Raw genomic sequence first — 27,047 nt, 5'->3', positions numbered from 1 at the left:
TATGGGCGAAAACAGGTGTGCACAGCCACGGGGGGCAGTCCTTACCTCCCGCTCCACTGTTGACGCGCACTCGCCCAACAGAAATTAGCGGCCAGCTATTGTCACGGGATGCCTCCTCTCCCACTCCTTGGATCCCGTATGGCTGTGGGGATCTCTGAAATAGCAGGGGAGGCTCTCTTCCGGCACCGAGCCCCCTCCGCAGGCCCCCGATCCGACCCGGCACCCGGAGCTTCGCACTCAGGTGGCCATTCGGATCGGCGGCCAAACCACGCCCCGCTCTTTTACTTTAACCTCATGGTTCAAAAGCATCTTTATTTCCTCCATGGCTCGCTGCTCCCCTGAGCCTCCATTTTTAATCTCTCCAACTCAATCTGGTGCCTCCTGGCTTCTTTCCTGTCCTCCAGCTCCTCTGGAGTCAGTCCTTTTGATCCACCACTGCTGCTTGGCAGAGGGGGTACCTCTCCCCCGGCAGCTCCTGCACCCGCAGTACATCTTCCCTAGAATTTGTGTCAGTAGACTCTCCATTTGCATCCTCAGACTGCCCACTGGCAGATCTGGCTGCTACCCAGGCCCTCAGCGCCTTCCGTAGCTCCTCCTTTTTGGTGAGGCCTCTGATCTGAACTTTGGTTTTTTTACAAACTGCCTTCAGTTCCTTCATGGAATAGGTTTCCAATCTATCCTCCTCAAAAACCGAATCCTGGGATGCAACTGAAGATGCTCTTGATTGAGACATGATGTCGTTGGGGTTCACTAGAACTCAAGATCAAAAATAGGTCAAAGAGAAAAAAATCAAAAACAAAAAAATGTATGTGGCACCTAATGGTCAGTGATATGGTAGTAGTGTACACCGATCACTGTAGGTCAAGTGCAAATGCAAGTCCTATCCTCACCGCTGACAACCAATGTTAGAAATGGGGTCTTTAGTTGGCAGTTGGTTTGCACCCTGTCCAAGTAGGGACCCTCACTCTAGTCAGGATAAGGGAGATACCCGCTCAGATAACCCCTGCTCACCCCCTTGGTAGCTTGGCACGAGCTGTCAGGCTTATCTCAGAAGCAATGTGTAAAGCATTTGCACATAACACACAGTAATGAATGAAAACACTACAAAAGGACACCACACCAATTTTAGAAAAATAGCCAATATTTATCTATATAAAACAAGACCAAATATGATAAAACTCCAACATACAGTAAGACAAATATGAATTCTGCAAGATTTACTCAAAACTACAGTTCCTTGAAGTCGATAGCTCAACCTGGGGCTATCACAGCGTCGTGATCAACAAAACCAACAGTTCAGGCTGGCTGCGGCGTTGCGGGCCAGCTAAGGTGTCGGGAAGACCCGCAAACAGTACCTTGGATTTGCATGGCGTCGTGATCCTCACAGTGAGCTCCGGAGAGCGGCGTCACTGAAGTCGCGGTTTCGGAGTCGGTGCAGGGGTCATTGTGCCCTTGAGGTCACACCTGTTGCAGATCGAACTCCAGGCTGATGAAGTCAGGTGCACCGGCGTGGATGGCGTTGGGGCTGCGGTACGAAGCGAGACGATGCGACGTGCGGTGTCCACAGGTCACAGTGCAGGCAGCGGCTCAGTGACGGCGTCCAGGGCGTCGGTGAGACCAGGGCTGTGGTGTGAAGCGGGGCAGTGCGACGTGCGGTGTCCACAGGTCACGGAGCAGGCAGCGGCGTCATCACTGCTGAAGCGCTGTGGTTGGTAGGCCCAAGCCATTGGTGTGGGACGGGAGGGTGCTTTGTGATCCTCACGAGCGGTGTCCACAGGCCAAGGTGCAGGCAGTGGCGCCGGTGTCAGCAGGAGCGGCAGCGTCAGGGATGCCCAGGCTGCTGTGTGAGCAGGCGATGCCAGAGTGCGGGGCCCACAGGTCGCAGTGTGAGGAGCGGCTCGGTGAAGTCATCCAATGACGGCGTCGGGGAGACCAGGGTCACAGTGCAAAGCGGGGCAATGCGACTCCGTGTGGCGTCGGCAGTTCACAGTGCAGGCCAGCAGCGTCGTTGGCGGCGTTGCAGTGGCTTCTCCTCTTGAAGCATAAAGCACACAGTTCCCAGTGCTGCAGGTCGAGGAAACTGAAGTCTTTGGTGTCCCTGAGACTTCCAACAGGAGGCATGCTCTACTCCAAGCCCTTGGAGAATTTTTCAAGCAGGACACACAGCAAAGTTCACCCTTTGCACTCTTTTCAGGCAGAAGCAGCAACTGCAGGCCAGTCCAGCAAAGCAACACAGCAAAGGGACAGTACTCCTCCTTCAGCTATTCTCCTAGGCAGAGGTTCCTCTTGATTCCAGTAAGATTCTAAAAGTCTGGGGTTTTGGGTCTTCTTCTTATACCCAGTTCTGCCTTTGAAGTTGGCAAACTTCAAAGCAAAGTCCCAAGTGTTTGCAAGATCCTTCCTTGTCCATGACTGGCCCCAGACGCACACCAGGGGGTCGGAGACTGCATTGTGTGAGGGCAGGCACAGTCCTTTCAGGTGTGAACGACCACTCCTCCCTCCTCTCTAGTTCAGATGACTCATCAGGATATGGAGGCTACACACCACCCCCTTTTGTGTCACTGTCTAGAGGAGAGGTGTGAACAGCCCAACTGTCAAACTGCCCCAGACAGACAATCCACAAACAGGCAGAGTCACAGAATGGTATAAGCAAGAAAATGCCTACTTTCTAAAAGTGGTATTTTCAAACAGACAATTTAAAAACCAGCTTCACTAAAAGATGTATTTTTAAATTGTGAGTTCAGAGACCCTAAACTCCACTTTTTCTATCTACTCTCAAAGGGAATCTGCGCTTTAAGGACATTTAAAGGCAGCCCTTATGTTAACTTATGAGAGAGCTAGGCCTTGCACAGTGAAAACCGAATTTGGCAGTATTTCACTGTTAGGACATATAAAACACACTAGTATATGTCCTACCTTAAACATACACCGCACCCTGCCCCTGAGGCTACCTAGGGACTAACTTAGGGGTGCCTTACATGTAGTAAAAGGGAAGGTTAAGGCCTGGCAAGTGGGTACACTTGCCTAGTCGAATTGACAGTTTAAAACTGCACACACAGACTCTGCAATGGCAGGTCTGAGTCATGTTTATAGGGCTACTAATGTGGGTGGCACAACCAGTGCTGCAGGCCCACTAGTAGCATTTGAGTCACAAGCCCTGGGCACCTCTAGGGCACGTTACTAGGGACTTATTAGTAAATCAAATATGGCAATTATAGATAAACCAATCCACAGTACAATTTATAGGGGGAGCACTTGCACTTTAGCACTGATTAGCAGTGGTAAAGTGCACAGAGACAATAAACCAGCAAAAACAGAGTCCAAAACCAGGAGGTCAGAAGGCAAAAAGACAGGGGAGGCATGCCAAAAAGCTGCCAGGTCTAACAGCCTCCTATTGGCCAGCCATTTTGCGCTGCTCCACTGCCTTTAAGTGCCCTTAGCTGCCTTTCACCCCTTTTCCTGCACACTTGAGGGGAGGGGTTGCCACTTCTGCCCCATTGTCCTTTGTCCACTCGGGACACTACTACCTGGCCTTCGAGGCCTTTTATTGCACCGTCCCCTTATGCCACTCCAGGTGCGGGCCTCTGCCATAAACTTTGCACGCAGCCACTCCCACTCATAAATGCCACAGTATCCGCTGAATACGTTTGGAAGTTAACGGACAAAACTTTATTTAACAATGTCCTCCAATTCCCCACTCCCTTCATGTTAATGGGGTCATAAATCATCAAACATATCTGTAGCTTTGACTCATCATAAATCATCAACCAAATACTTCACAGTGTCATAAATCAAGATGCAACAGTAGGGACGCCTGTTCATAAATCAAGTCATAAATCAGTCAAACAGGTCAATAGCCATAAATTAAATACTGCATTGACACTCATAAATCAAATGTACAGCCATTTTTAGGATGAATTAAGAGTCCTATTAAGGCCTGCATAAGTCTGGCATTTATTGATGATGACTGGGGTCCTTCAGCTGGAGCGTCACCTTTTGTGAGTGGCGGGTTATTCCACCATTTCTTTATTTTTAGGCCCAACTTGTTACCTTGGTTATTCAGTCTACTCTGACGACCAGCGACCCGGGCTGTGCGTGCCGTGTTCTATGCCTCTGCCTCTCTCTGACCGCCATATCTTGTTGTGAGGCACCCCAAGGTAAGTAACAGGTCGGCCACCTTGTGGTGGCCTTTCAAAAACTCCTTACGCTCCATTCAAATCTACTAGGTTCATTGCCCATGCTGCATGTGGGCTTACATCCTCGGGCAGCTCCCTCTGTAAACAGTGTTTGTTCTACTGCCAACCTGCTAACGCTATGGGCGCCTATACGGTGGACCAGAATACCTCCAGGCCTGTGTCTGATAGGTGCACTCCGTCTTTTGCAAAATACTTTGGGCCGTGCCTGATAGCCTCCCAACCGCGTGCTAGGCTTCACTTCCCCATGGGAGTCTTACATAATGCCTGTATGCTGCTGACTGCCATCTCCCTATTTCTTTGATGCTGCCCTCTGACAGCACCCACTTGGCTCCCGGGGTTGCCGCCCCAATGAATAACGAAATCAGTCGCAGGCAAACCAGCTCTTGTGAGAGCCATCTTTAACACTGCCCAAAATTGAAATCTGCTCAAGCACTCCCCATTCCTGTGTTTGATAAGTGGGCCTTCTCCGGTCGGGCGGATTCCCCTTTATTTCTTAATCAAATGCACTGGACAGACATCATTGCTCGACAAGCCCTGTAGCTTTACCAATGCTCTTTCTCCCTGTTGATCGGTTTTTGACCTTCTCAAGATCAACTCCATGTACCCTGGGCCAAGTTGCACATCTCATGCCTGGAGGCACGATCCAGCTGCCTCATGCTTTGATGAGGCCACCAGCTTGCTCACCCTGAAAGCCCCAAAGGGGAGCATGAAAGCTGCCTTGACCAATGTAACCTCTAAGGCATTCTTACATATTTCCAGCAGGACCTCCAACAGTCATGACAGTGTGTCAAACTCCATGAGTTTCTGCTTGTCCACCTTCCAAACGCTGCCAACCCTTCATTGCCATCATCAGGTAGTGAGATGAGGTAGGATACTCCCCGTGGGCGGCTTTGAGAAATGGACTAACGTCACCAAATGCGCCTGAGTCCAAGTTCTAGATTTGCGTTGATCAAATGCCCACCTCACAAACTGCTCTGCCGCTAGGGCTGCTTCCTGCACGTTGTTGAATGAGTGCAACCCTGTAACTTGCACTGTTTTCCTGTATGCGGCGTACTTCTGTGCTGTCTTAGGCACCTCTGAGTGCCCTACCAACTGGGACAGGTCACATCCGCCAGGGACTACGGCGCCACTGGGGAAGGTGTCATGACTCTCTTAGCTGTGGGAGGCAATTCCCTGAATCTGTCCATCTGGAAACAAGAGTGCATCCGCTTGGGCGTTATTGATCCCTTGCACATGCCTAGCCCTCAGACTTGCTCTCCAGATTGTTAGCACCACTATGATGGGGAACACTTCCAGACATGATATGTTCCTTGTAATTCCTGTCTCTGCCCACTCCAGGTGCCAATTTTTTGCACACTATTTGTCTCCCAGGATTGCCCCAAAACGCAGGCTGCCTGCGGTGTCAGTGTATAGAGATAGCTCCGTGCTGGATACCCAGACTTCCCTCCATATGAGCACCCCATTGAAACCTTTCAGGGATAACCAAGTCCTCAAGTCCTGTTTTGCCCCTGCGCTCAGTCATACATGGTGGTGCTTTTTCTTCAACTCTTTGGTGATTTGTGTCCGTCTTCTTGCAAATACTCTCTCTACCAGAATGACCTCAACTGCAAAATTAAATTTACCAATCAGTTCTTGCAGCTCACCCAGTGTGGCTTTCTCTCTCCCTATTGGGCCCTTGATCTTGCCTCTTATATCCTGTACCTTGTCCTCGGGGATCCACGAGGTGCCAGCACCAGAATCCAGCTCTATCCCTAAAAAACAAATCCTGGTAGCAGGTCCCAGTGGCACTCACAGTTCGTCTGCTAGTTTCTGGAAGGCAATAAGAAGGTTCCCACATTCCTTGCTCTTCTGCGCTCCTACGAATAGGAAATCATACAGATAGTGGAGCTAGCCCCCTTGCAGGTGTTTTCTGTGTAGGGTCCATTCCAGAAAAGTGGAGAACTTTTCAAAGTATGCACACGATATAGAACACCTTATGGGTTGGGTCTTATTGAAGTATGTCTCCCTCTCTAACTGAAAACCCAGGAGGTGGTAGCTATCGGGGTGCACTGGTAACAGCCTACAAGTGGACTCTATGTCATGCTTTGCCATCAAAGCCACTCATCTTGCTGTGCACACAGAATCAATTGCGTCCTTCACTGATGCATAATTCACTGTGCAGTCATCAGGATGAATCAGGTTGTTAACCGGCTCTCTTTCGGGGAATAACAGAGGGTGGATTAGTCTATACTGGCCTTGTTCTTTCTTGGGTACCACCCTGAGTGGGAAAATAACTAGCCCTTCTGGATTCAATAAGCTAATGGGACCCTTTATCCTCCCCAATTCTTTCTTTCATGATTTTCTTGCACACAATTTCTGGGTGCTGTACAGCTTTGCAGAGGTTCTTGGTTACCTCTGACCTGACATATCTTATCACTGGGATTCTGAAGCCTTTGTCAAATCCTTCGCATATTAACCATGCATCAGCCTTAACATATTGATTTGTTAGCTGTCTTAGTTAGTGAGTGTTAATGGGAGAGCATGCTAGCTGAAAACCCTCCCATGCCTTGCTTGTCCTCGGACGCTTTGGGCAACTTCTTTCTCACCTTGTATTTCTTATCTCTCTCTCTCTACCACCCCTAATTTTTTTTTAAGTCGACTGCCGGGTGCCCCCCCTCCACTCCCGTACGTTGAGCACACGTCTAATTTGCAGGCCTCCAAGTGCACTCATCTTTGTTGAATCTGTTTCATATTGCTGTGGAGCTCTTTCCAGTTTTGGAAATGCTTATGCTTATAAAAAGACTTCTGCTTCTCTTGTTGCCCTTTGAAATTGCCTTTCTGAAAGGGGTGATTCCGCCTTCCTCACCCAGCTCTGGCTTTACTAGCTACCATTGTTTTATGTATGTAGCTTGATACGTCTTCTTCATCCCACTCCATGTCTGGCTGTGCCTGTATCTTTATCCTAAGGCTCTTGTCATTGTCTAACTATGCTTTTCCCTCAAATTGTCTATAGGCCTCGTGAGCCTTTGACTCATATAACCATAGGTCCTTAGCACAATGGGGGAATTTATGACTATCACACAGGACATTATCCTGAAGGTATCCAGCCAAATATCGAAATTCCTCTTTCTCCCTCCTGGCCTTTCTCTCCTATCTTCTTCTTTCTTGTTGCACGGCGCTAAGTCTAGTCCCTCTATTTGTATTTCTAGCAGTTGTGAAGATGTCTATAAATTATTTGCGCCAGGTGCGCTCTATCAGGCTAGCTAGGCCTGTGGCCCTTGTTACCATGTATTGGTGACCCAGTGTGCCTCTCTTTAAGCCTCCGGTGCTGATCCACCCTCATCCTGTCCCTGGGCTCTGCCCCCAGATCCGCTACACCATGCTTCTATGGATACGTACTGGCTGTGTGATGTTCATTGATGGAGCTTCCTCACTAGTGCTGGCTCTACCCATGGCCACTGTTGCTGTAAACTTATCGCTTGTCTCTATCTTGTCACCCTCAGCGCGTTTGCACGATTACGCTTATCTGCTTACTATTCACTGCTTTCACCTTTTTGCCGGGTGCTGCCACCTGAGGGGTCCTTGGTTTGTCTACTTCTCCTTGGTTCTTGGCCACATTCTTGTCCTCTTTGCCGGCGATGTGATGGCGCTTCTTCTTTGGCACCTCCATCTCCTCCTTTCCTTCCAGCCGGTCCTCCAACCGTTCCTCACTTTTGCTGCTGCTGTTGCTGGGCTCTTCTGGTCTGCTTTGCCCATTCTGCCCTTCTCTGTTGGGCTAGTAGACATTCTTTGTTGTGTGTGGTCACTGCTTCTCCTGCCGCTTTTATTATTTTCTCGATGTCCTCTGGCTGCAGGCCAATACGTGGTTCTGCCATCCGTACAGACAAGTTGCATCACCAACTGGTGGCTGCCCCTGCTGCTTATGGTTGCTATGCTCATCACCAGCCAGGGTTGCGTTGCCCCTTTTCAGGGCTGTCCCCAGCCGTATTCTAGTTCCTTGGTTGTGAGTACAGACTGGGTCGCGTCAGCCTTTTCCGGGCTGTCCCCGGACGTACGCAGGGCAGAAGGTGGGCTGTCCGACTACAAATCAGTAATCAATAGTCAATCAGTAATCAATAGTTGAGCTCCTAAGTAAATGCCTTAGGTGCCAGAGGTGCTTGGCATGTATAGTGCACTCAGTGGCCGCATCTTGTTTTAGTCGATCACGCTGTAGTCAACGAGCTTCTTTTTATCTGTAGATACCACTATTGTTCTAGCCACCCTTATTGCAGAGTGCGCATTGTTGAATTGTTCTGAAAAAGCCACAAGTTCAATAATGTCTTTAAAGAATTGATAGGTTTGCCCAGGTCCGCTCCCATTTAATAACAATGTCACTGCCCATTGAGCAATGCGTCTTAATAGCCCAAGGACGCTCAACCCCTGCCTGCGCAATTACTGCCAACTTTTCTTTAGATATTCCTTGCTCGTTTACCCAGAGCCACCACTTTGTCCATGTAATTACCGTCCCATTGATCGCTCGCGCTTGACTTGCCAAAGGGTGGTCCCCGTCTAAAATAGTTTAACGTTGCCAAAGTGCTCCAAATTGCCTGGGGCCGCCCCTCCCCCCAATGCAGCTTTAACAAGCTGCAGAGACAGTCAGCCGAGTGCTCCGGTGGTGAGGGTGTACAGAGTGCCGGAGCATCCAGCGGCGCAGTCACAGCTGCAACAGTGGCTGGGCCCTGCATTTGCCCCCTTTTCAATATAGGCATGATGCCCTGTGGGCACTTTTCAAAACACGCTCGGCCTCCTAATGTCCGGCCGTTTCGCTCCACTACGCTGCCTTTTGGTACCCTTTGCTGCCCTTTCAAGAGGTGCAAGGTAAGTGTTCGACGGGACTGCTGTTAGGGTAGCTAGCGCACAGCACACTGACACAGAAAACGCTGAGGGGGTCATTCTGACCCTGGCGGTCCATGACCGCCATGGCGGAGGGCGGCGGAAGCACCGCCAACAGGCTGGCGGCGCTTCCTGGGCGATTCTGACCGCGGCGGTAAAGCTGCGGTCAGAAAAGGGGAGCCGGCGGTTTCCCGCCGGTTTCCCGCTGGCCCAGGGTATCCGCCATGGCGGCGCTGCTTGCAGCACCGCCATGGGGATTCCGACCGCCTTCCCGCCAGCCTGTTTCTGGCGGTGTCCACCGCCAGAACCAGGATGGCGGGAACGGGTGCCGTGGGGCCCCCTAACAGGGCCCCACAAAGATTTTCACCGTCTGCTTTGCAGACAGTGAAAATCGCGGCGGGTGCCACTGCACCCATCGCACCCCTGCAACTCCGCCAGCTCCATTCCGAGCCGGCTTCATTGTTGAAGGGGCTTTCCCGCTGGGCCGGCCGGGGGTCTTCTGGCGGTCACCCGCCGGCCCCGCGGGAAAGCCAGAATGGCCGCTGCGGTCTTTTGACCGCGGAGCGGTCTTTCGGCGGGAACCGCTTGGCGGGCGGCAACCGCCGACCGCCGCGGTCAGAATGACCGCCTGAGTCTTCAGGGCACTGGTCACCGGTCAAGAACCATGAGGGTCCTTGCACCACTTTATTTATGATCTTTCTTTACTTGGAACCAAACCCTTGTCACGCCAAGGGCAACCAAGTATGGGAGAGCCTGGGTGGCTCTCTACATCCTTCCCGTGTTTTAATCAAACACCTTAACATACTAAAAACAGGGTGCTGTAATTGCGAAAAGGGGAGAAAAGAAAACTGAGAGAGAGAGAAAGACAGAAAAATATAGAGAGAGAGAACAGGAAGGCATTGCACCATTAGCACATGAAATTCGTCAACCTTTGGCTGGGGTTCGGATTGGGCCGTAGGTTGTGTCTTTCACTTCTCTTGGCCAGCCTTGGCTGCATCTCAGTCTCAGGGTCACTGGAACAGGGTCTCTCATGGTACTCTTGGGGTACACCTTCACCTTCTGGTCGACCTCCATCGGGATACCCCGGTTGCGAGTGATCGCACCCAGCATGCTCCTCGCAACTCTTCTCATTGCATCTGGTTTCCAGATCTCTCTCTCAGGGCTCCACTCTTCGGAACCATGAAACGTTCTGAGTTACCCGTCATTCCCCTGTGCTGGCCGTGACCATGGTCCCTTCGATCTTCTCCACCCTCTAGACGTCAGGCTCATAGGGTGTCTGAAATTTCCACCCTGGGTGGCGATCCTTTCAAATGACGGACCCCCCTACACACAGGTCAGGGTGCTTCGCCCTCCTCTTCTTGCTGGCCTCAGCATTCGTCCGCTGTCACTTCTGTTGCGCCTCGGAGACGTCCAGGGTAGTTGGTTGCCATAAAGCATCTGCTGGGATGCCGTCCTAGGGAGGCAGCCTGAGCAACAGGGCTGCCTGGGCGCACCCCATGGTACTGTGGGGCATCTGTTGATAGGCCTGCAGGAACGTGTGAAGGCATTGCTCAGCGTCCTCCTGTTGGTTTACCCTGATTCTCAGGGCACAGTTCAAGGTCCTCATGAATCTTTCTATGTCCCTGTTTGCCTGGGGCCATTGAGGAGTGATTTGCCGATGGGATATAGCCAGTGAACGTAGATAGACCTGAAATTCCTGGCCGTGGAACGGAGGGCCTTTGTCTGTTCGTATCTTGTAAGGCAAACCCAGGAGGGCGAACGTGTTCTCCAGCACAGGCTAGATGTGCTCGAATGCCGTGGACACCACTAGCTCCACCACAGGGAAACGGGTGCAGGAGTCTATCATCACCGTGGTTAACCTGCTATCCGGGAAACTACCAAACTCCAGTCTTATCTGGGACTACAGTTGAGTGCTGGGTGGCTCCGTTACCACGGGGGCAGGAGTGGGGTCTCGGGCAGTGATGGTGCACAGGTTGCAACTACTCACTAGTTCGTCCACCATGGCATCCATCCCGGGGCAAGCCTGGCTGTGCCCGCAAAGAGGGACACCAGTGGCTTGTGGTCGGTGACTACCTTAAATTCGTGTCCAAATAAATATAAGTGGAAATGCTGGCAAGCCCGCCGGATAGCAAGCTCTTCTCGCTCAATCTGTGCATATCTGGCCTCCGTTGCTGAGAAAGCCCTGCTTGAGTAGGCCATCTAAGTCCTCTGCTGGTGACTTAGTTCCTGCAGCAGCATGGCACCCAACCCGACGGGGCTGGCGTCTACTACTACTTCGGTTTTCTTTCGGAGGTGGAAGTACGCCATATTTACTGTGTCCAAAAGTGCCTTTTTTCAGCATGAAAAGCCTTGTCCGCCTCAGGGGTCCACTCCCATGGTGTGTTGATGTCCGTGAGACGCCAAAGGAGTTCGGCCAGTGTGGCCAAATTGGGGATGAATCCCCCACAGTACGTCACCATACCAAGGAAACTCCTGACCTCAGTGGCTTTGTGAGGTACTGACCCCCCTCTGATGGCGCCTACTTTCTTGGGGTCGACCTTCAGCCCTTCTCTCGAAAAGATGTAGCACACTTTTTCTTGTGCAGGGTCAGTCTGGCTTCTGAGAATCCCTGAAGTGCGGCCCGCAGGTGTTTGTGGTGCTCCTTTAAGGTGTCGGAGAATATTAGAATTTCGTCACTCAGATTGATGATGCCCACCAACTCCAACAGTGTCTCTCGGATGGAGTTCTGGAATATTTCTGTGGCTTAGAAGACCCTGAAGTTGAGCTGCTTGTAGCGTCGGAGTCCGATGTGGGTCGAGAATGTGGTGATACTGCGACTCTCCGGGGTTAGCTCCAGCTGGTGATACCACAAGTTTAAGTCCAACTTGGAGAACCATTGGGCTCCATTGAGGTCTGCTATAATATCGTCCATGGTGAGTGTGATGTGGTGTTCCCGCTTAATGGCACTGCTGGGTAGCCGCATGTCCACACACAGTGGGATGGCACCAGGCTGCTTTGGGGCGATGACTAAAGGTGACACCCAGGGGGTCGGACCGGTTATCTTCTTGATGACCCCTTGCTTTTCTAGGGTCTGCAGTTCTCGCTCCACCTGGGGTCTCAGGTGGAAGAGCACCTGCTGATGCCTTGGAGCGGTGGGTCTTACCACTGGTTCGACATGCAGGTGGAGTTGTTTCCCCTTCAACTTTCCTAGCCCTCGGAAGAGTTCTGGGAAGTCCGCCAACGGGGATTTAGAGTGAGAGTCGTGGATTTGGCAAGCGAAGAACACTTGCTCGAGGTCTTCTGCAGTGTGGCATCATAGTAAGGATCCTTTCCTGCCTTCAGCCACATGGAATTTGGTGCGTGTCGAGTGACACGTATCGAGTGGCAGTCGCTGCCCACAGTAACCTCTATTGCTCCTCACAGGGGTATCAGGTCTCGGCCCCCATAGGTGTATATCTTGGTGCGGCATGGTTTGAGATCAAGTGTGGGCGAAAGCTGGCTGTACTGCTCCAAGTCTAGGACGTTTGCTGATGCCCCTTTGTGGATGAGCGCGGTCATTGGCGTGCCATTGATGGTTGTGGTGCACATGGGTGGTGGTCCCCGCCTATGGTCAGGTCTGTCGGCAAATGAGACGACAAATATGTCTTCGTCCTTATCGTCTTCGTAGGGGATGGCCCTTGGGTAGGTACCTGCTGCTGCTGTACTAATGTCTTCAGCTGGCGTTACTTGCTGCACCTCATGTTGGTTGATACCTGTGCAGGTGATTGACAGCTTGCACAGTTGTGCGTAAAACATGTCCACCGATTCTTTGTCGGTTTGCTGCGCCTGTCTCAGATTGAATCTCTCACAGTCCGGGTTAAGCTGCAGGTCAAAGTACCTATTGAGGGCATCAACAACTGTGTTGAAATCGTTGTCCCTGCCAGTGTTTGGCAGTGTCTCAAATAGGTCACACAGTTCATTGCCCCAAAGTGCAGCATGAGAGACCTTTGCACTGCACCATCAGTTTACCGCATAGCTCGAAAGTAGTGCCTCAGCCTGCCAAGCCAGTGGCACCATCGTGGCGGGGCTGTGGCTGGATCTGCTAGCTGGCTTAAAAGGGGCAGTACTGTGATGGATGAATGTGTTCCTGGGTTGTGCACTAGGTGCTGGTACTCTGCCTGGGGCGGTGAGCTCAGGGTTCTAAGCAGGGGCCTGGCTTGATGCTCCCTTTTCATTTATCCTTCTGTTTTTGTATTTGTATGTTGCTCTGGCACTTCTCCCCTTTTTTACAGGACAGTTACTGGGGACTTGATGGTCTGTCCTCGTTAAACCCGTGCCGGTGGGTACACAGGTGTGCCTCATCACACAGAACTTCCCATGCCCACACACTGCTGCAAGGGTAGACAGGCTGTGTCTCCTGGAGTCTTCACAGGCACCATGTGGTGGCGCAGATGAACTGGGGCCTGGCAGGTCTATTGGATCTGTTTAGCCCTGCGAGGGGCCCTCTCTGTCCAGCTGGGTGATCGTGCCCGAGGCAGGGCTCCTTAGAGGAAACCGCCCGACACAACAGACAGTAGGCCTGGCAGCCCCCTGGGTCCTTGCACTCCACTGTGGTCTCTAAAACGCATGCCGGCGGCCGAGGAGGTGCGCTCGAAGCTCAGATCCCCAGGCAACGATACAGCTCAGGTGGGGCGCGCTGCACTCGCACTGCTGCAGGCCGATGTCGTTGTGCGGATAGGAATCCACACAGTCCCGTTGTCTGCAAGGTACTGACAGGGCCCGTGACCACGTGGAGGCCGTCCAGAGGGGCTGATCGCGTCTTGGATGAGCTGCGGCAGGCCGACCCCCCAGGTGAGAAAGGGCTCTGAGGTGCGCAGATTGGTGTGGGTAGTGCCCCGCCTCATCGCCAGTGTAGAGGTGCAAGGTAAGTGTTCAACGTGCCGCTAGCACGTAAGCAAGCTGGAATAGAAAACATGAAGTCTTCAGGGCAGTGGTCACCGGTCAACAGTGCTTTAATTGGAAATATAGAAGTGCAGGTACTCTGTACCGGACAGTACCTGCCCATTTAAAGCACTGCCTGTCAAGAAACATGAGGGTCCTTGCACCACTTTATTTATAATCTCTCTTTACCCGGAACCAAACCGTCGTCACACTGAGGGCAACAAAGTATGGGAGAGCCCAGGTGGCTCTCTACACCCTTTCACCCCCTTCTCCTGCACACCTGAGGAGGGGGCGCCACTTCCGCTCCATTGTCCCTGGTCCACTCTGGATACCGCTACCTGGTCTTTGGTGCCGTTCATAGCACCAGCCCCTTATGCTCCCTCCAGGTGAAGACCTCTGCCAAATTCTGCGCAGTCTGTAAGCAAGCCAGGCGGTACTGGCAAACTGCATAAACACAACAATAATTACAATAAGAATTACATTCTCAAAACACTCAACAAACTTTTGTAATAACAAAGATTGAGTAATCTGAGGTAATACATGGCCACTGAGCAGCACAGAAAAGGCGGAGTTAATACTGTTCAACCGGTTTATATGCTGACATGACTGCTGATTGGAAATTGGACATTCTATTATCACATATGTGATTATGTTGAAACTCTGGGATTTGTAGTTTTTTTTATTAACACCTCTATGTTTCTGTGTGCTTACATGGTCGCAGTAAAAAATAAACCAAAGTGGAGAATGCACAATCTGAAGCCCCCGGTCCTCACACAGAGTCTGTGGCTTGTCCACCCTTATTTTCGAGTTGGGCACAGTGCGGCATCAGTGCTTGGGTAGGGGCGTTAGTGGCATGCACGCTAGGGCTAGGCTTGTCAATGTCGGTGCACGCTGGCTCGGTACCCCAAAACTACACACGATGTTGTTACCTACGTTACCTATGTGACAGCTGCGGAAAGCAGGCACCCAAGCCCCCAACCGCCCCGAAACCCCTGTGAATGGGCGGGCACAGAGCTGCATGTGTCATTCACCCCTCCTCTCCTGTTTTCTGTGCGTGGGCGCCGGGTTCCATAGTCAAGGCGGCAGCTGGTTCTTTAAGTGCCAGGCTGGTCTGTGGATAGCCTGCGGCCTGAAGCCAGGTAGCCTGTCCGCCCGCCCAAGACCGGCAGGAGACACCGGGAAGGTGAGTATCAGAGTTCGCCTGGGGGACTTGTAGTTTAATCCGCCTCAAGCAAACCGCACCAATAACCACCATAACAGCTTCTGTGTTGCAAATCGCAGCCGAGAGCCACACGGCCTGGCTTGCGTCATAGCTCATTTTTCGCTGCTGTCCCTCGGCGTGCCCTCTGTTTTTTAGTCCCACCACGTTGTGAGGGCTCGTGCGAGCGGGCAGACACCAGTCGCACTGGTCAGCACTGGGCAACATTTCTCCCAAGTTTTCTGTTCTGCCTTTACTTCCTCGCGCGAGCTCGCCGTGGCCAATGTCCCTCCTTCCCCAGTTCCGCCCATGGGTGTCTCTGCTTCCTCTTGGGGACAAAATACGGGGTGGCATTCGAGGAGGAGGCTCATCTCCTATAATTGCTACCCTTGTTCCAGCCCGCCTTAATGCGGCCCTCGCCAGTTTAGTAGACCGAAACCAGGTCACCCCACAGATGATGGTTTTCACCTGTATACGAAGGATTGGACTAACCTGCACATCTGAGAAGAGACACATGTAATATATCTCTCACTTCTGAATTGGGTGCCAGAAGCTCATTAAAGATAAGACCAGTGGTCGAATTGCATAAAGAAAAGTATAGGATTGCGGTCTCTGTAATAGTGTAGACAGTGTAGTCATTTGTATTGAGTGTTCTGGGATGAAATAATTGTTACCAAATTAGGAAGCACGTGGTTTAACATGTACATTTGCTGCACATCCACTTTTGAGATGGGCTAGCCTAACTATTAACCTAACTGTTAATTTGATTTGGGCCAAGGAGTTCTATACTTTGAATTAACAAATCTGTGCATTCCTGGAGACGTATTCTTGTTTTGGTTCCATTACACCAATTGACCCAGTGCACCCCAGAACAATGATTGTTAAAAAGATGCACACGGGCTGAAAATGCTGCTTCCCAGTGACCTGGATTCTTCAGTGACAAGCATGTGTTAGTAAAAACAGCTTTATTAGGCACAAACCTGTTTGGCAGGCACCATTGCCAAGGTTCATATTCCAACAGTCTATACAATAACCCACCCCTATTCTATAATACCAGCTTCGCCCCAGAACACATAATGAACTCAACTTTATCACTCGGACACTAAGCAGGACTACACCATACCTTCCTCCTCAAATACACAAAGTCTAATATTCTAGACTCTGACTATTTTGGTAACCTAATCCTTCAGTGATGTGTCTACTCAACTCACCATTGTTGTCTTCACTGCTTTCTCAGACTCGTATTCCAAAATATGATGTACAGTCATATCTTACTAACAAATATTGTTTCCTAAATTTAATTTCTAAACATATGCTTCTGTTAAGTGTAGATGTTTTGTTATGTATTCCCATGGGTCCATGATGTTGTGGATATTTTGGCATAATATAATATCAGACACAATTCTGGTAATGATGTTTTTCTACCCTCCTTTCTCACTCAGTTTTTGTGTAAATTCTTGTTCTTCCAAATCCCCATCTAGGACATTCTCTTCCGTCTTCAATTGCACTCCAGCTTGTTCAGCCAAACTCACTATCTTTATTTTGGCAGTTTCTTCTACACAAAGGTATCATACTTAAATGCCACATTCTTCCACCACTCAACAAGCATTGCACAACACTTTCACTGCCTGCAGTGGATGACTATACTTTGCTCCTACTTTCTTCAACCACCTTTACCCTCATCCATTGTCCATTTTTTCATATTTCCACCTTCTCATTTTTTTACCCAAAAAAACATGCCTTTGCCATCCTTAGCATTCTTTACCTCCCCTGTACTCCCTCTACGTTTACACGCAGAGCAGCACCATTAATCCGATTTTCCTCAACAGCATGTTATGTGTATTTGTATAGGGCGCAACTCACCTGGGAGGGTTACCTGAGATCGATTATTCTTATATAAAAACGTTAATCTGTCAATTGGGTTATATTTACATTTCCTTTGCTCATGAGATGAATTACAGGATTTTGTTGTTGTTTTTGTACATTTCATGAAGGTTTGCACATAATGTACAATTATGTACAATAAGTATCAGTTTTATGTTTGATATTATGGCTCTTCATGTGAAATTCGAACCCATTTATATTCTAGCTGTCTCTCTACATGGTGAATTGCAATTAGACTTTACCATTCCCTGGGTTTTGAAATGTAGTCATGTATCACCTTTAAAGTATAATTATGTATCTTACTCAACAGCATGTTATGTGTATTTGTATAAGGAGCAACTCACCTGGGAGGGTAACCTGGAACAGAAGCAAGAGCTTTATGGGCAGTGCCACGGTCACTGCTAGGTGAAGAGCCAGGTGTTCAGTTTCTATATGTGTGTGTGAGGACTGAAGAGTGCTTGTTTGTCATGGCAAGTTGGTTGTCTGTTACTATTCTGAGGTTATTTTTGCAGGTTGCTGGAAGGGGTGTGGGCCATGTGTGTCTTGTTTCCTCTTTATACTACTCAACTGAATTTCCTAACCAACCCATTACAACTTGGACAACACACAGAGGTTACTAGATGTTCTAATCCTAAACAATCTACAGAATCTTTCAAGGTCAAGCCTTGTGTCTAATAATGGGCATGGAACCCACCCATAACTTACCGTTTGTTCGCATCATTGTCTCTCTTCTTTGCTGCTTTTCTATTGAGCAACCCTTTCTATACGTCACTTCCTTTTCTTGCTGTAGTGCACGGACCAAGTACAGATTAATTAGCTTTGATTAGTGTCCAGCTGCTGGTCATCTGGTGCTTGTGCTGGAATTCAGGTACCATTTCTGTTAGTTCCTTCTGAAATGCATTTCTGTGCATTCACCACGGTTGTCATGTTGTTACTAAGTGTCACAATGAAGTTTCTTTTTTGCCTGATAAACTTCACCTTTTTCTGCCTGCATTCACCTTTGCTTTAACATACTATTTGTCAGCCATTCGAAAAAATATTTGACGCAGATTAGACCATACGAAGGAGTTATGTGATCTACTGTGTGAGATGTTTTTTTTTGGTCTGTATGAGTTTCGGTTTTATGAAAGCCGTCCGCCTACACATTTATCTTTTAGAGTCTAAAATTATCACTGTGACCTGAAATCATGCTTACATAAAAGCTTTAATCTATTACTTGGTTTATATTTACATTTTCGCTGCTCTTGAGCTGAATTACAGGATTTTTGTTGTTGTTGGACATTTAATGGAGCTGTGCATGTAATCTACAATTATGTAAAATAAGTATCAGACTTATGTTTGACATTGTGGTTATTTCTACTTGTGAAATTCTAACTCATTTATATTGTAGCTGTCTCTCTCTACATGGTGAACTTCAGTTAGACTTTACCACGCCCTGGGTTTTGAAATGTAGTCATGTATCACCTTTAAAGTATAATTATGTATCTTGCTCGACAAGATATATTGTGTATTTGTGTAGGGCGCAACTCACCTGTGAGGGTATCCTGTAACAGATGCAGGAGCTTTATGGGCTGTGCCAGGGTCAGGGCTAGGTGAAGAGCTAGGTCTTCAGTTTTTATATGTGTGCATGAGGACTGAGGAGTGCTCGTTTGTCATGGCAAGTTGGTTGTCTATTACTATTCTGAGGGTATTTGTGTAGGTTGTAGGCAGGGGTGTGGGACATGTGAGTCTTGTTTTCTCTTTACACGACTCGATTGAATCTCCTAACCTACCCATTACATCTTGGACAACACAGAGAGCTTACTAGATGTTCTAATCCTTAACAATCCACAGATTTCTTCAAGGTCAAGCCTTGTGTCTAATAATGGGCATGGAACCCACCTATAGCTTACCCTTTGTTTACTTCATTGTCTCTCTTCTTTGCTGCTTTCTCATTGGGCAACTCTTTCCCTACGTCACTTCCTTTTCTTGCTGTGGTGCACAGACCAAGTACAGAATAATTAGCTTTGATTAGTGTCCAGCTGCTGGGCATCTGGTGCTTGCGTTGGAATTTAGGTACTATTTCTGTTCCTTCTGAAATGCATTACTTTGCATTCGCCACAGTTCTCATGTTGCTATTAAGCATCACAGTAAAGTTTCTATTTTTGCCTGTTAAACTTCACCTTATTCTGTCTGCATTCATCCTAGAGAGGCTGTTGTATACGATTTATTAAGAGTCCGTGTCACTCTGTTCCTTTCTCTGGCGCAGGGACCAAGTACAGATTGATAACATTTAATTGGTATCCGTTCGCTGATCACGCCTGGATTGAAGTGCTATTTTTTTTTTTACACATGGCAGCTTGACCCTCACTTCTCCATGTTGCTGTCCCATTCACCCCACCCTTCCGTTCTTGCTTGCCCATACCAGCCTCACTTCATCTCCCCCCCTCCAGTCCGTCCATAATTGCCGTCCCGCTCTTCCATCTGAAAATGAAGAGCTCTGTGCATGGTGCCAGCGCTGACCGTGTCATAGTGCTTTTTTTGATAACTTTAAATCTAGCCATGCTGCACACCCAGTCTGCTGTATAACATGGCTAAAAGGCAGTGACAAAGTCAGTAGCTTCTGCGTAGCCGAGACCTATTGGCTTTAACAATGCTTTTTTGACAGGAATGATTGAACATAGCTAGAGGCAAGACTTTATTTGTTGCAGCGTAGTAACTGTCAACAGTCCCAAGCAGAAAATATTTTAATTAGCTCAGAAGACTATTTTAAATGCATTTAATTCCCGTTAGTTACGCGTTGTATGTCTTTTCTTCGTTAGACAGTACTGTTAATTGAGTTACTCTGTGACCCTTGGTCGATTAAAGAGTGTAGTCCTGCTTTTATGTTTGTGGAACAAACTAAGTTACGGCTCTCTTTGTATGCAGCAATCCCCAATAACACAGCACTTGTGAACAAAGCGTACAATGTGTAAAGCAACAAATTGCTAGCAGCACTATACACCATAAGACAGTATGACAAACAATCTGGCACAAAATAAGACACAACATAAGATGGCATTCCACACAGAATAGCCCACAGGAAGTACACCGCGCCACAGTCCTCTCTCTCTCTATATATATATATATATATATAGAGAGAGAGAGAGAGAGAGAGAGAGAGAGCTGATACAACATAAGACAACAAAAGCACATCACATACCATACAACACATAGATCAACACAGCACAAGGTATTGGGTCACACAAACTAAGGTAACGCAGTAAAATATAACATATCCTGGCGTCTCATTGGAAAACACTACATCACATAGAACTTAGGATAAAACGTGACATCTTATTGTGAGCATGATGAGCAGTTTCCCAGATACTGACTTGCTGTAGATGCCCGTGAAATGCATTCAGGGCCGGACTGGCCGTAGCGGGCCTCGAGCGCCTCCCCAGGAGCCTGGAGGGGTGGGGGCCAGTTTTGTTACTGGGGGCCTGTTTTGCAATGGTGCTGCAATATCGCCCCCCACCCAGTAACAAAAGTAGCAATCCAGCATAATCCACTCACTCTTGTTTCCAGCCTATGTGTGGGGGCTGGTCTGGCAAATTGCCAGGGCTGCTTTGTGTTCCGAGTCCCAACCTGAATCGATTTTTTGTATTTTCCCCGAACAAACCCACACACTGAACAAACGCCTCAACCTCTCCCTTCCATCCCCACTTTCATTGTATTCTCCCTGGTTCTCACCTCCTTTCCCTCCTTTGCCCCCCTCCTTTTGTCACTGACCCCCTGTTGCTCCTCCCCACTTTTCACCCCTGGCCCTCCTTTTCAACTGCCCTTTAGCCACTCCTTTCATTACAGGTTCTCTGATTTCCACTTACCCTGCTTGTCTTTTCTCAACAGGCTCCCTATATCGTCTGCCCTCCACCTGCTCTCACTTTTTTCACACGATCCATTTCTCTCCTTTTTTTCTCATTTTGTCTCCATGTTTTATTTCTGTCACAACTGCCTCTCATCTCCTCCAATGCATCTTCTATCATTACAGATTACTTATAGCTCCTCTTCTGCTCATTTCATCACATGCTTCCTGTCTTTCCTATCCCCCCTTTCATCACGAGTCCAGCCTTCCCTCTCATCCATCAGCTTTTACTTTCATAAAGGGGTCCTTCAGTTTACTCTCTCCCCTGCTCCTCTTTTCATTAGAGGCTCCTTGGATGACGTCACGCTTTTTCCGTTTGTCTTTTCTCAACAGGTTCCCTTTCTCGTCTGTTCTCCTCCTGCTTCACGTTTCATCACAGAATCCAGTTCTCTCCTTTTTTTCTCCCTTTCTCTCTATGCTTTTATTCCCATCACAGCGCTGCCTCTCTTCTCCCCTGTATCTTGTTTCATTACAGACTGCATCTTCTCTTCTTCTCCTCCTTTCATCACATGTTCACTGTCTCTCTTATAATCCCCTTTCATCACATGATTCAAGCCTACCCTCTCATCCACCAGCTTTTCCTTTCATCAGGAGTCCTTCGGTCTGCTCTCCCCCCTGCTCTTGCTTTTGTCAAGTCTCCCCGTCGCTCCACTTAACTACCGCCTGGCAAACACACACGTTCATAAGCCTGGAAAGCTATTGTATTTTTCAACATTTTGTACCAAAAAAATGATAAAACTGGCCATATATAATTTTACATTTGAACACGTGAATTTGTGCTTTGGAAGATCTGCCAGGCCTGTCGAGAAAATAAAAATAGCTTGAACAGATACATGCAATTGGTGTGTTATTTATGGGAACACATCTATAACTGTAGAAACGTTTGAATACGTTTAGTGTGTCTCTGGAATCTTCTGGATTGCCTTGCTTTGGTGACTAGAGTGTCCAACATGAGACCAACAGGAGCCAGGCCGTGGTGGTGTGAGAGCTCAGCACATTCTGCAAGAAGTAGGTTAAAAGGATTGAAGAGTCAGACAGGGAGCGTATGGTGGTTGGTTGGAGAGTCCAGCAGTGGACTAAGCAGAAAGGCACAATAGCTGACACCTCGCTGACCACTCGGTACACTTCTGAGGCCCAACTCTGAATTCAGCTTCACATCATTCGAGTTTTGTCCCGTCTGCCCACCCCAAAAGGAGATGACAAAACCCCACAAGTGAAATTGTGCGGTGATGCAATGAAAGCTCTGGCCACTCTGCTTTGGTGAACTCTATAGAGGTATCCAGCTGGGCCCATGGACCACTGACCATGACCAATGACGCAGGCACGAGTGGGGCAGCAACTCATCGCCCTTGCCGAGGATTAGATACACTTCTATCCAGGCCACTCTTGCACAACTTTTCTCGAATCTATTCTGAATTAAATTCGAAATGCTGACCATTTCAATAACTTCAATTTTGGAGCACAGTCATGCGAGCGTTTTACATGAAAACCAGATTATATTACAGAAGGTCAGATTCATTCTTAAAGGCACAGGGAGATTATGTGATTTGCCCAAGGTCACAGGATGCTACGATGATTCTGGGACTCAACAGTCAAACATGGATTCCTAGTTCCAAAGCATGTTGCTTTGGCCCTTAGGTCACATCTCCTCACCCAGTTTTCAGGTCGAAGCCTACCAGACAGCAGAGCTGTCTGGTTTCTAATGACATCTTTGGGACATTTGGAAAGACTATCTGGGAATTCATTCTGCCCATTGCTTACCATTGGTTTTGTAACTCACACTTGCTTTCTGTTTGCTAGCTTTTGTCTTGTTTTAGGCTGTCTAGCTTGAGTTTGTCCCTTCTGTGGCCTAAACTCTATTTACAGTATTCTTCCACCAGTGGTCGATTGCTGTAAACGGGCCTTCAAATCTTGTTCTTATCATGTCACATTTGCTCTGTAGTCAAAGAAAAAGGTGAACTTTAGGCTCTGTCTTCCGAGGAAGCTTGGTGTTTACTTTTCTTTCTCTGGTTTCAAAGTGATAGGATTTATGTGACAATCATGCTGGCTACTCGGTGTGCTGGACAGAACTCTGTACAAAGTATTTTTTTCTCTAGGACTCAACACAATTTAAATGTCTGGAAATGAACTGTACAGGTATTTCAGAACACTCCAGATGTAGGGAAGCACATTTTGTGGTAATTCTGAAGTGTGGTGGAAATAAATAGTTTAATACAATCAAAACAAATCAATACACTAGGTGATGACATTGTTACACATTATCATTTGGGCTGTAGTGAATCCTAATTTGTTTTAATGGGAAACAGGAGTTAACTTAGCCTTTGGCTTGCAGACTCGTGCCCAGTCACCTAGTGACTTTTACCCTACTTAGCTTGTTCTGTTTTAGCACATTTATTTAGTTATATCTTTTAAGATGGCTGCCTTGTTTTTAGTTAGGCCCATGTTCTAGTTTCGCGTTATCAGTGCCACCGCGCGAATGCGTCAGTATCAAGCGACAAAGGTAAACAAACTGTTGGTGTTCATATTAGGTACTTTCCCTCTTCACGACTTCGAGGGAATTGTTTATATAAATTACCGTCCCAAGCATGTCTTGTTATCTATTGTTTGGGAACAGACCAAGTCAGGGGTTCGAGCAGATCTGTATAAATGCACCTCACTTAGACAGATAGTCAGAGGGATTCCGACCAGATGCCATCGCTGCTATCAATGCTGCATGTCGCCTTGACGCTGACCCAGTCTTCGTGTCCCTACGGAGTCTGAGCTAGAGACCTCATTCCAAGGTTGGGGGCACTTCTTATAGGCATGGCAGTGGCAGATTAAGTTTACCACGCCTAGCTCTCTTTTAGTTTAGGGATTAGGTACACAATATTAGGGTATTATGACATATTACATATCTCATGTCATTTCAAGTCATTGCAAGATGGTGGGGGTCTTTGTATTAATGACTCTTGTCCTTAGCATTCTGTTTCTTGCACTGTTCATTATCCTAATCATTGCAGGCCATGCGACCTATCATAGATAGCAGTCTTGTTAAAATAAAACCTATTGAAACCTTACTGCATTTTCTTCATTGAGACATGTTGTTGATGTGAGAAAAGGATAATCTCTGTTTAAGCATGACACTCCCTGAAATGTCATACTTTTGAGTCCATTCGTAAAGGCTGCCACAAATCACCTTTTACTGTTTGGGTTTTTGGTGAGGTGCTCCTTGTGAGCCTGGAGGGTTGGGACGACTGTTGTGACTTGTTGTAGGATTAGCATAGCCGCCTACAAACATAAGTATTGTCATCCTTAAACCATCATTCTTGCCCAGAGCCAGAGTCCAACCACGACAGGGAGATGTATAGTTTTATTAGAAAACTTTTTTGTCTGCGCAAATGTAATGGTCATTTCAATTGAAGATGCGTTGTCTGTAATGGCAGAGCACTACCACACCATGCATACTCCCCTTTTCCTCACTCTACTCTGCACCACTCAACACCACACTACACCACTCCACACTGCGACACTGCACTCTTCTCTGCAACACTCAACTTTATGCCACTTCACTCTACATCTCTCTACTCTGCACCGCACTCTTCTATGCCAATGCACTCTACCCCACTGTGCTTTGCTAAGCACCACTGTACTCTTTACCACTACACTATACACCTCTATAGCCAAGGCCACTTCCCTCTACTCTGCACCTTTCAATTTTACACCGCTCTACTCAGCAACAATTCACACTATGCCACTTCGCTGTTCGCCAAAGCACTCTACTCTGTACCACTCCACACCAAAGCACTCTTTGCCAATCCCCTTTACGTTACTGTAGTCTACTCTGCACCACTGTACTCAGTGCCACTGTACTCTACACTACTCTACTCTATGCCACTGCACTATACCACGCACCACTTCATTTTACATAACTTCACTCTACTCTTAATTTACTCTGTGCCATTCTACTCTACTCCACACAACTCTACTCTCTAACTGCACTTTGCTCTAACCACTGGACTCTATGCCAGTGCACTCTACACCACTTTACTCTGCAACACTAGACGCCATTATACTCTACAACATTTTACTCCACTGCACTCTATGCCACTATATACCATTGTACTCTACATCACTGCACTCTACACCACTCTTTTCTACTCTGCACCATTGTACTCTATGCCACTGTAAGCCTTTCTTCTCTGCAACACTGCACTCTCAGCCACTGAATGCTAAGCCAGCTACTGAAAGCTACGCCACTGTACTCTGCTCCACTGCACTCTATGCAACTGCATGCCTGCACTAATGCACTCTATGCCTCTCTACTAACCACCACTGCACTTTTTGGCACTGCATTCTACACCACTCCAGTCTAGGCCGCTCCACTCTATGCCACTCTACTCTGCAACACTGCACTCTATGCAACTGCACTCTAAGCCAGTACACTTTACTCTGTACTACACCATGCTTGTGCACTCTATGCCACTCCACTCTTCCCTGCACCACTCCATTCCACGTCACTTCATTCTACTCTAAAACAATCTACTCTAGGGCACTGCACTCTTTGTCACAGCACTCTATGCCACTATATATGCTGCTCCACGCTACTCTTCTTTGCATCATTCTGTTCTACACCACTGCACTCTACACCACACTACTCTAAGCCACTGCACTCTCCGCCAATGCACTTTACACCACTTCACTCAAAACCAATGCACTCAACACAACAGCACTACAGCAACTAGACTGCAGTCTACAAAACTCTACTCTGCAAGACTGCATTCTTCACCACTGAACTTTATGCCACTCTACGCCACTTAACTCTGCACCACTCTACTGCACTCTACGCCAGTGCACTCCATGCTACTCTACTCTACACCACTCCACTCTACTCCACTCTATGCCACTCTACACCTCTGCACTCTCCCCCTCACCACTCCACTCTATGCCACTTCATTCTACCCAGAGACAGCCTACTCTCTGTCAATCTACTCCACTCTACGCTGTGGCACTCCATGCTATGCCACTCTACACCATTCTATGATACTCTACGTCACTGCACTCTACGCCAATGCACTCAACACCAAATTACTCAAAACCAATGGACTCTATGCCACAGCACTCTATGTCAGTCTATTTTGTACTCTACTCTGCAACACTCCACTTTACGCCACTTCACTCTACATCTCTCTACTCTGCACCGCTCTCTTCTATGCCAATGCACTCTACCCCACTGTGCTTTGCTATGCACCACTGCACTGTTTAACCACTACACTCTACACCTCTACAGCCTAGGCCTCTTCCCTCTATTCTGCACCTCTCCACTCTACACTGCAAAACTGCACTTCACTCTAGGCCACTCTCCAACACTCCACGATATTCCACTGTATAACACTGTACTCCATTAAACACTACTCCACTCTGACACTCAACTCTGTGCCCCTCCACAACACTCTATTCCACTCTGCAATACAACTCCACCCTAAGACGAATTTGTATGGTTTTTTAAACATAAAGTAATATTTAATTACTGTACGTTAATACAACTAACGTTGCACACAGCCAAAGGCTCTGCGCTGCACGCGGCGAGTGTTTTACGTGTGAGTGGGAATATTTTCTTAAGTGCTTCGGATCTGCAGATTCTTCACAAAGCTACACTAGAGGGACTTCTGAGCACCTCCGAGGACCCTTGCCTATGCAAAAAGTAAATTCTGAGGCAATTTCTTGCCCATGAGTGATCTGTATCTTGACCCCTTATGTCTTATTATACTTTATTTTTCCCTCCCACTGGTCAAGCAACAAACAAAATGGAAGCCGCAACTTCCCTGTCACTTTGCAGCCATTCAATCAGAGCAGTGCTTTTCACCTAGATCCGCAGATCCTCAGGAATGGATCCATGGTGGATCCACGTCCCTAGATATCTATATATTTGTTTTCTTTGATAACTCTAAAACTCTTGAACCGATTTACACCAAATTGCAAAATGGACTCTTTCTAGACCAAATCTAGCTTTTTGCCAAATTTGGTATAATTCCGTTTAGTGGTTCTGGCTGTAGCCGTGTCTAAAAAGTGCAAAATCCCCATAGACATTGCATGGGTAAAAGGCATTTTGAGTCCCCCAATCCCTGTTTTGTCAGCCCACGCATGATGAATCTCCCCA

At 48.0% G+C, this 27,047-nt stretch overlaps 1 protein-coding gene across 1 annotated transcript in view; it reads left to right on the top strand.

Moving 5' to 3' along the window:
* The first annotated feature begins 15,285 nt into the window (after positions 1 to 15,285).
* Positions 15,286 to 27,047, top strand: part of GLRX2 (glutaredoxin 2) — a 167,281-nt gene continuing 155,519 nt past the window's right edge. Inside the window, exon 1 of the mRNA XM_069231102.1 lies at positions 15,286 to 15,660. Within this exon, the coding sequence (XP_069087203.1) occupies positions 15,428 to 15,660 (233 nt within the window). The 5' untranslated portion in view covers positions 15,286 to 15,427. The remainder of the gene's footprint in view (positions 15,661 to 27,047) is intronic.

Source organism: Pleurodeles waltl, chromosome 4_2 (assembly GCF_031143425.1).
Source record: "Pleurodeles waltl isolate 20211129_DDA chromosome 4_2, aPleWal1.hap1.20221129, whole genome shotgun sequence".
NCBI lineage: Eukaryota > Metazoa > Chordata > Amphibia > Caudata > Salamandridae > Pleurodeles > Pleurodeles waltl.
The sequence above is the reverse complement of the archived record's forward strand: the minus strand, read 5'-3'. Positions and strand labels throughout refer to the sequence as shown.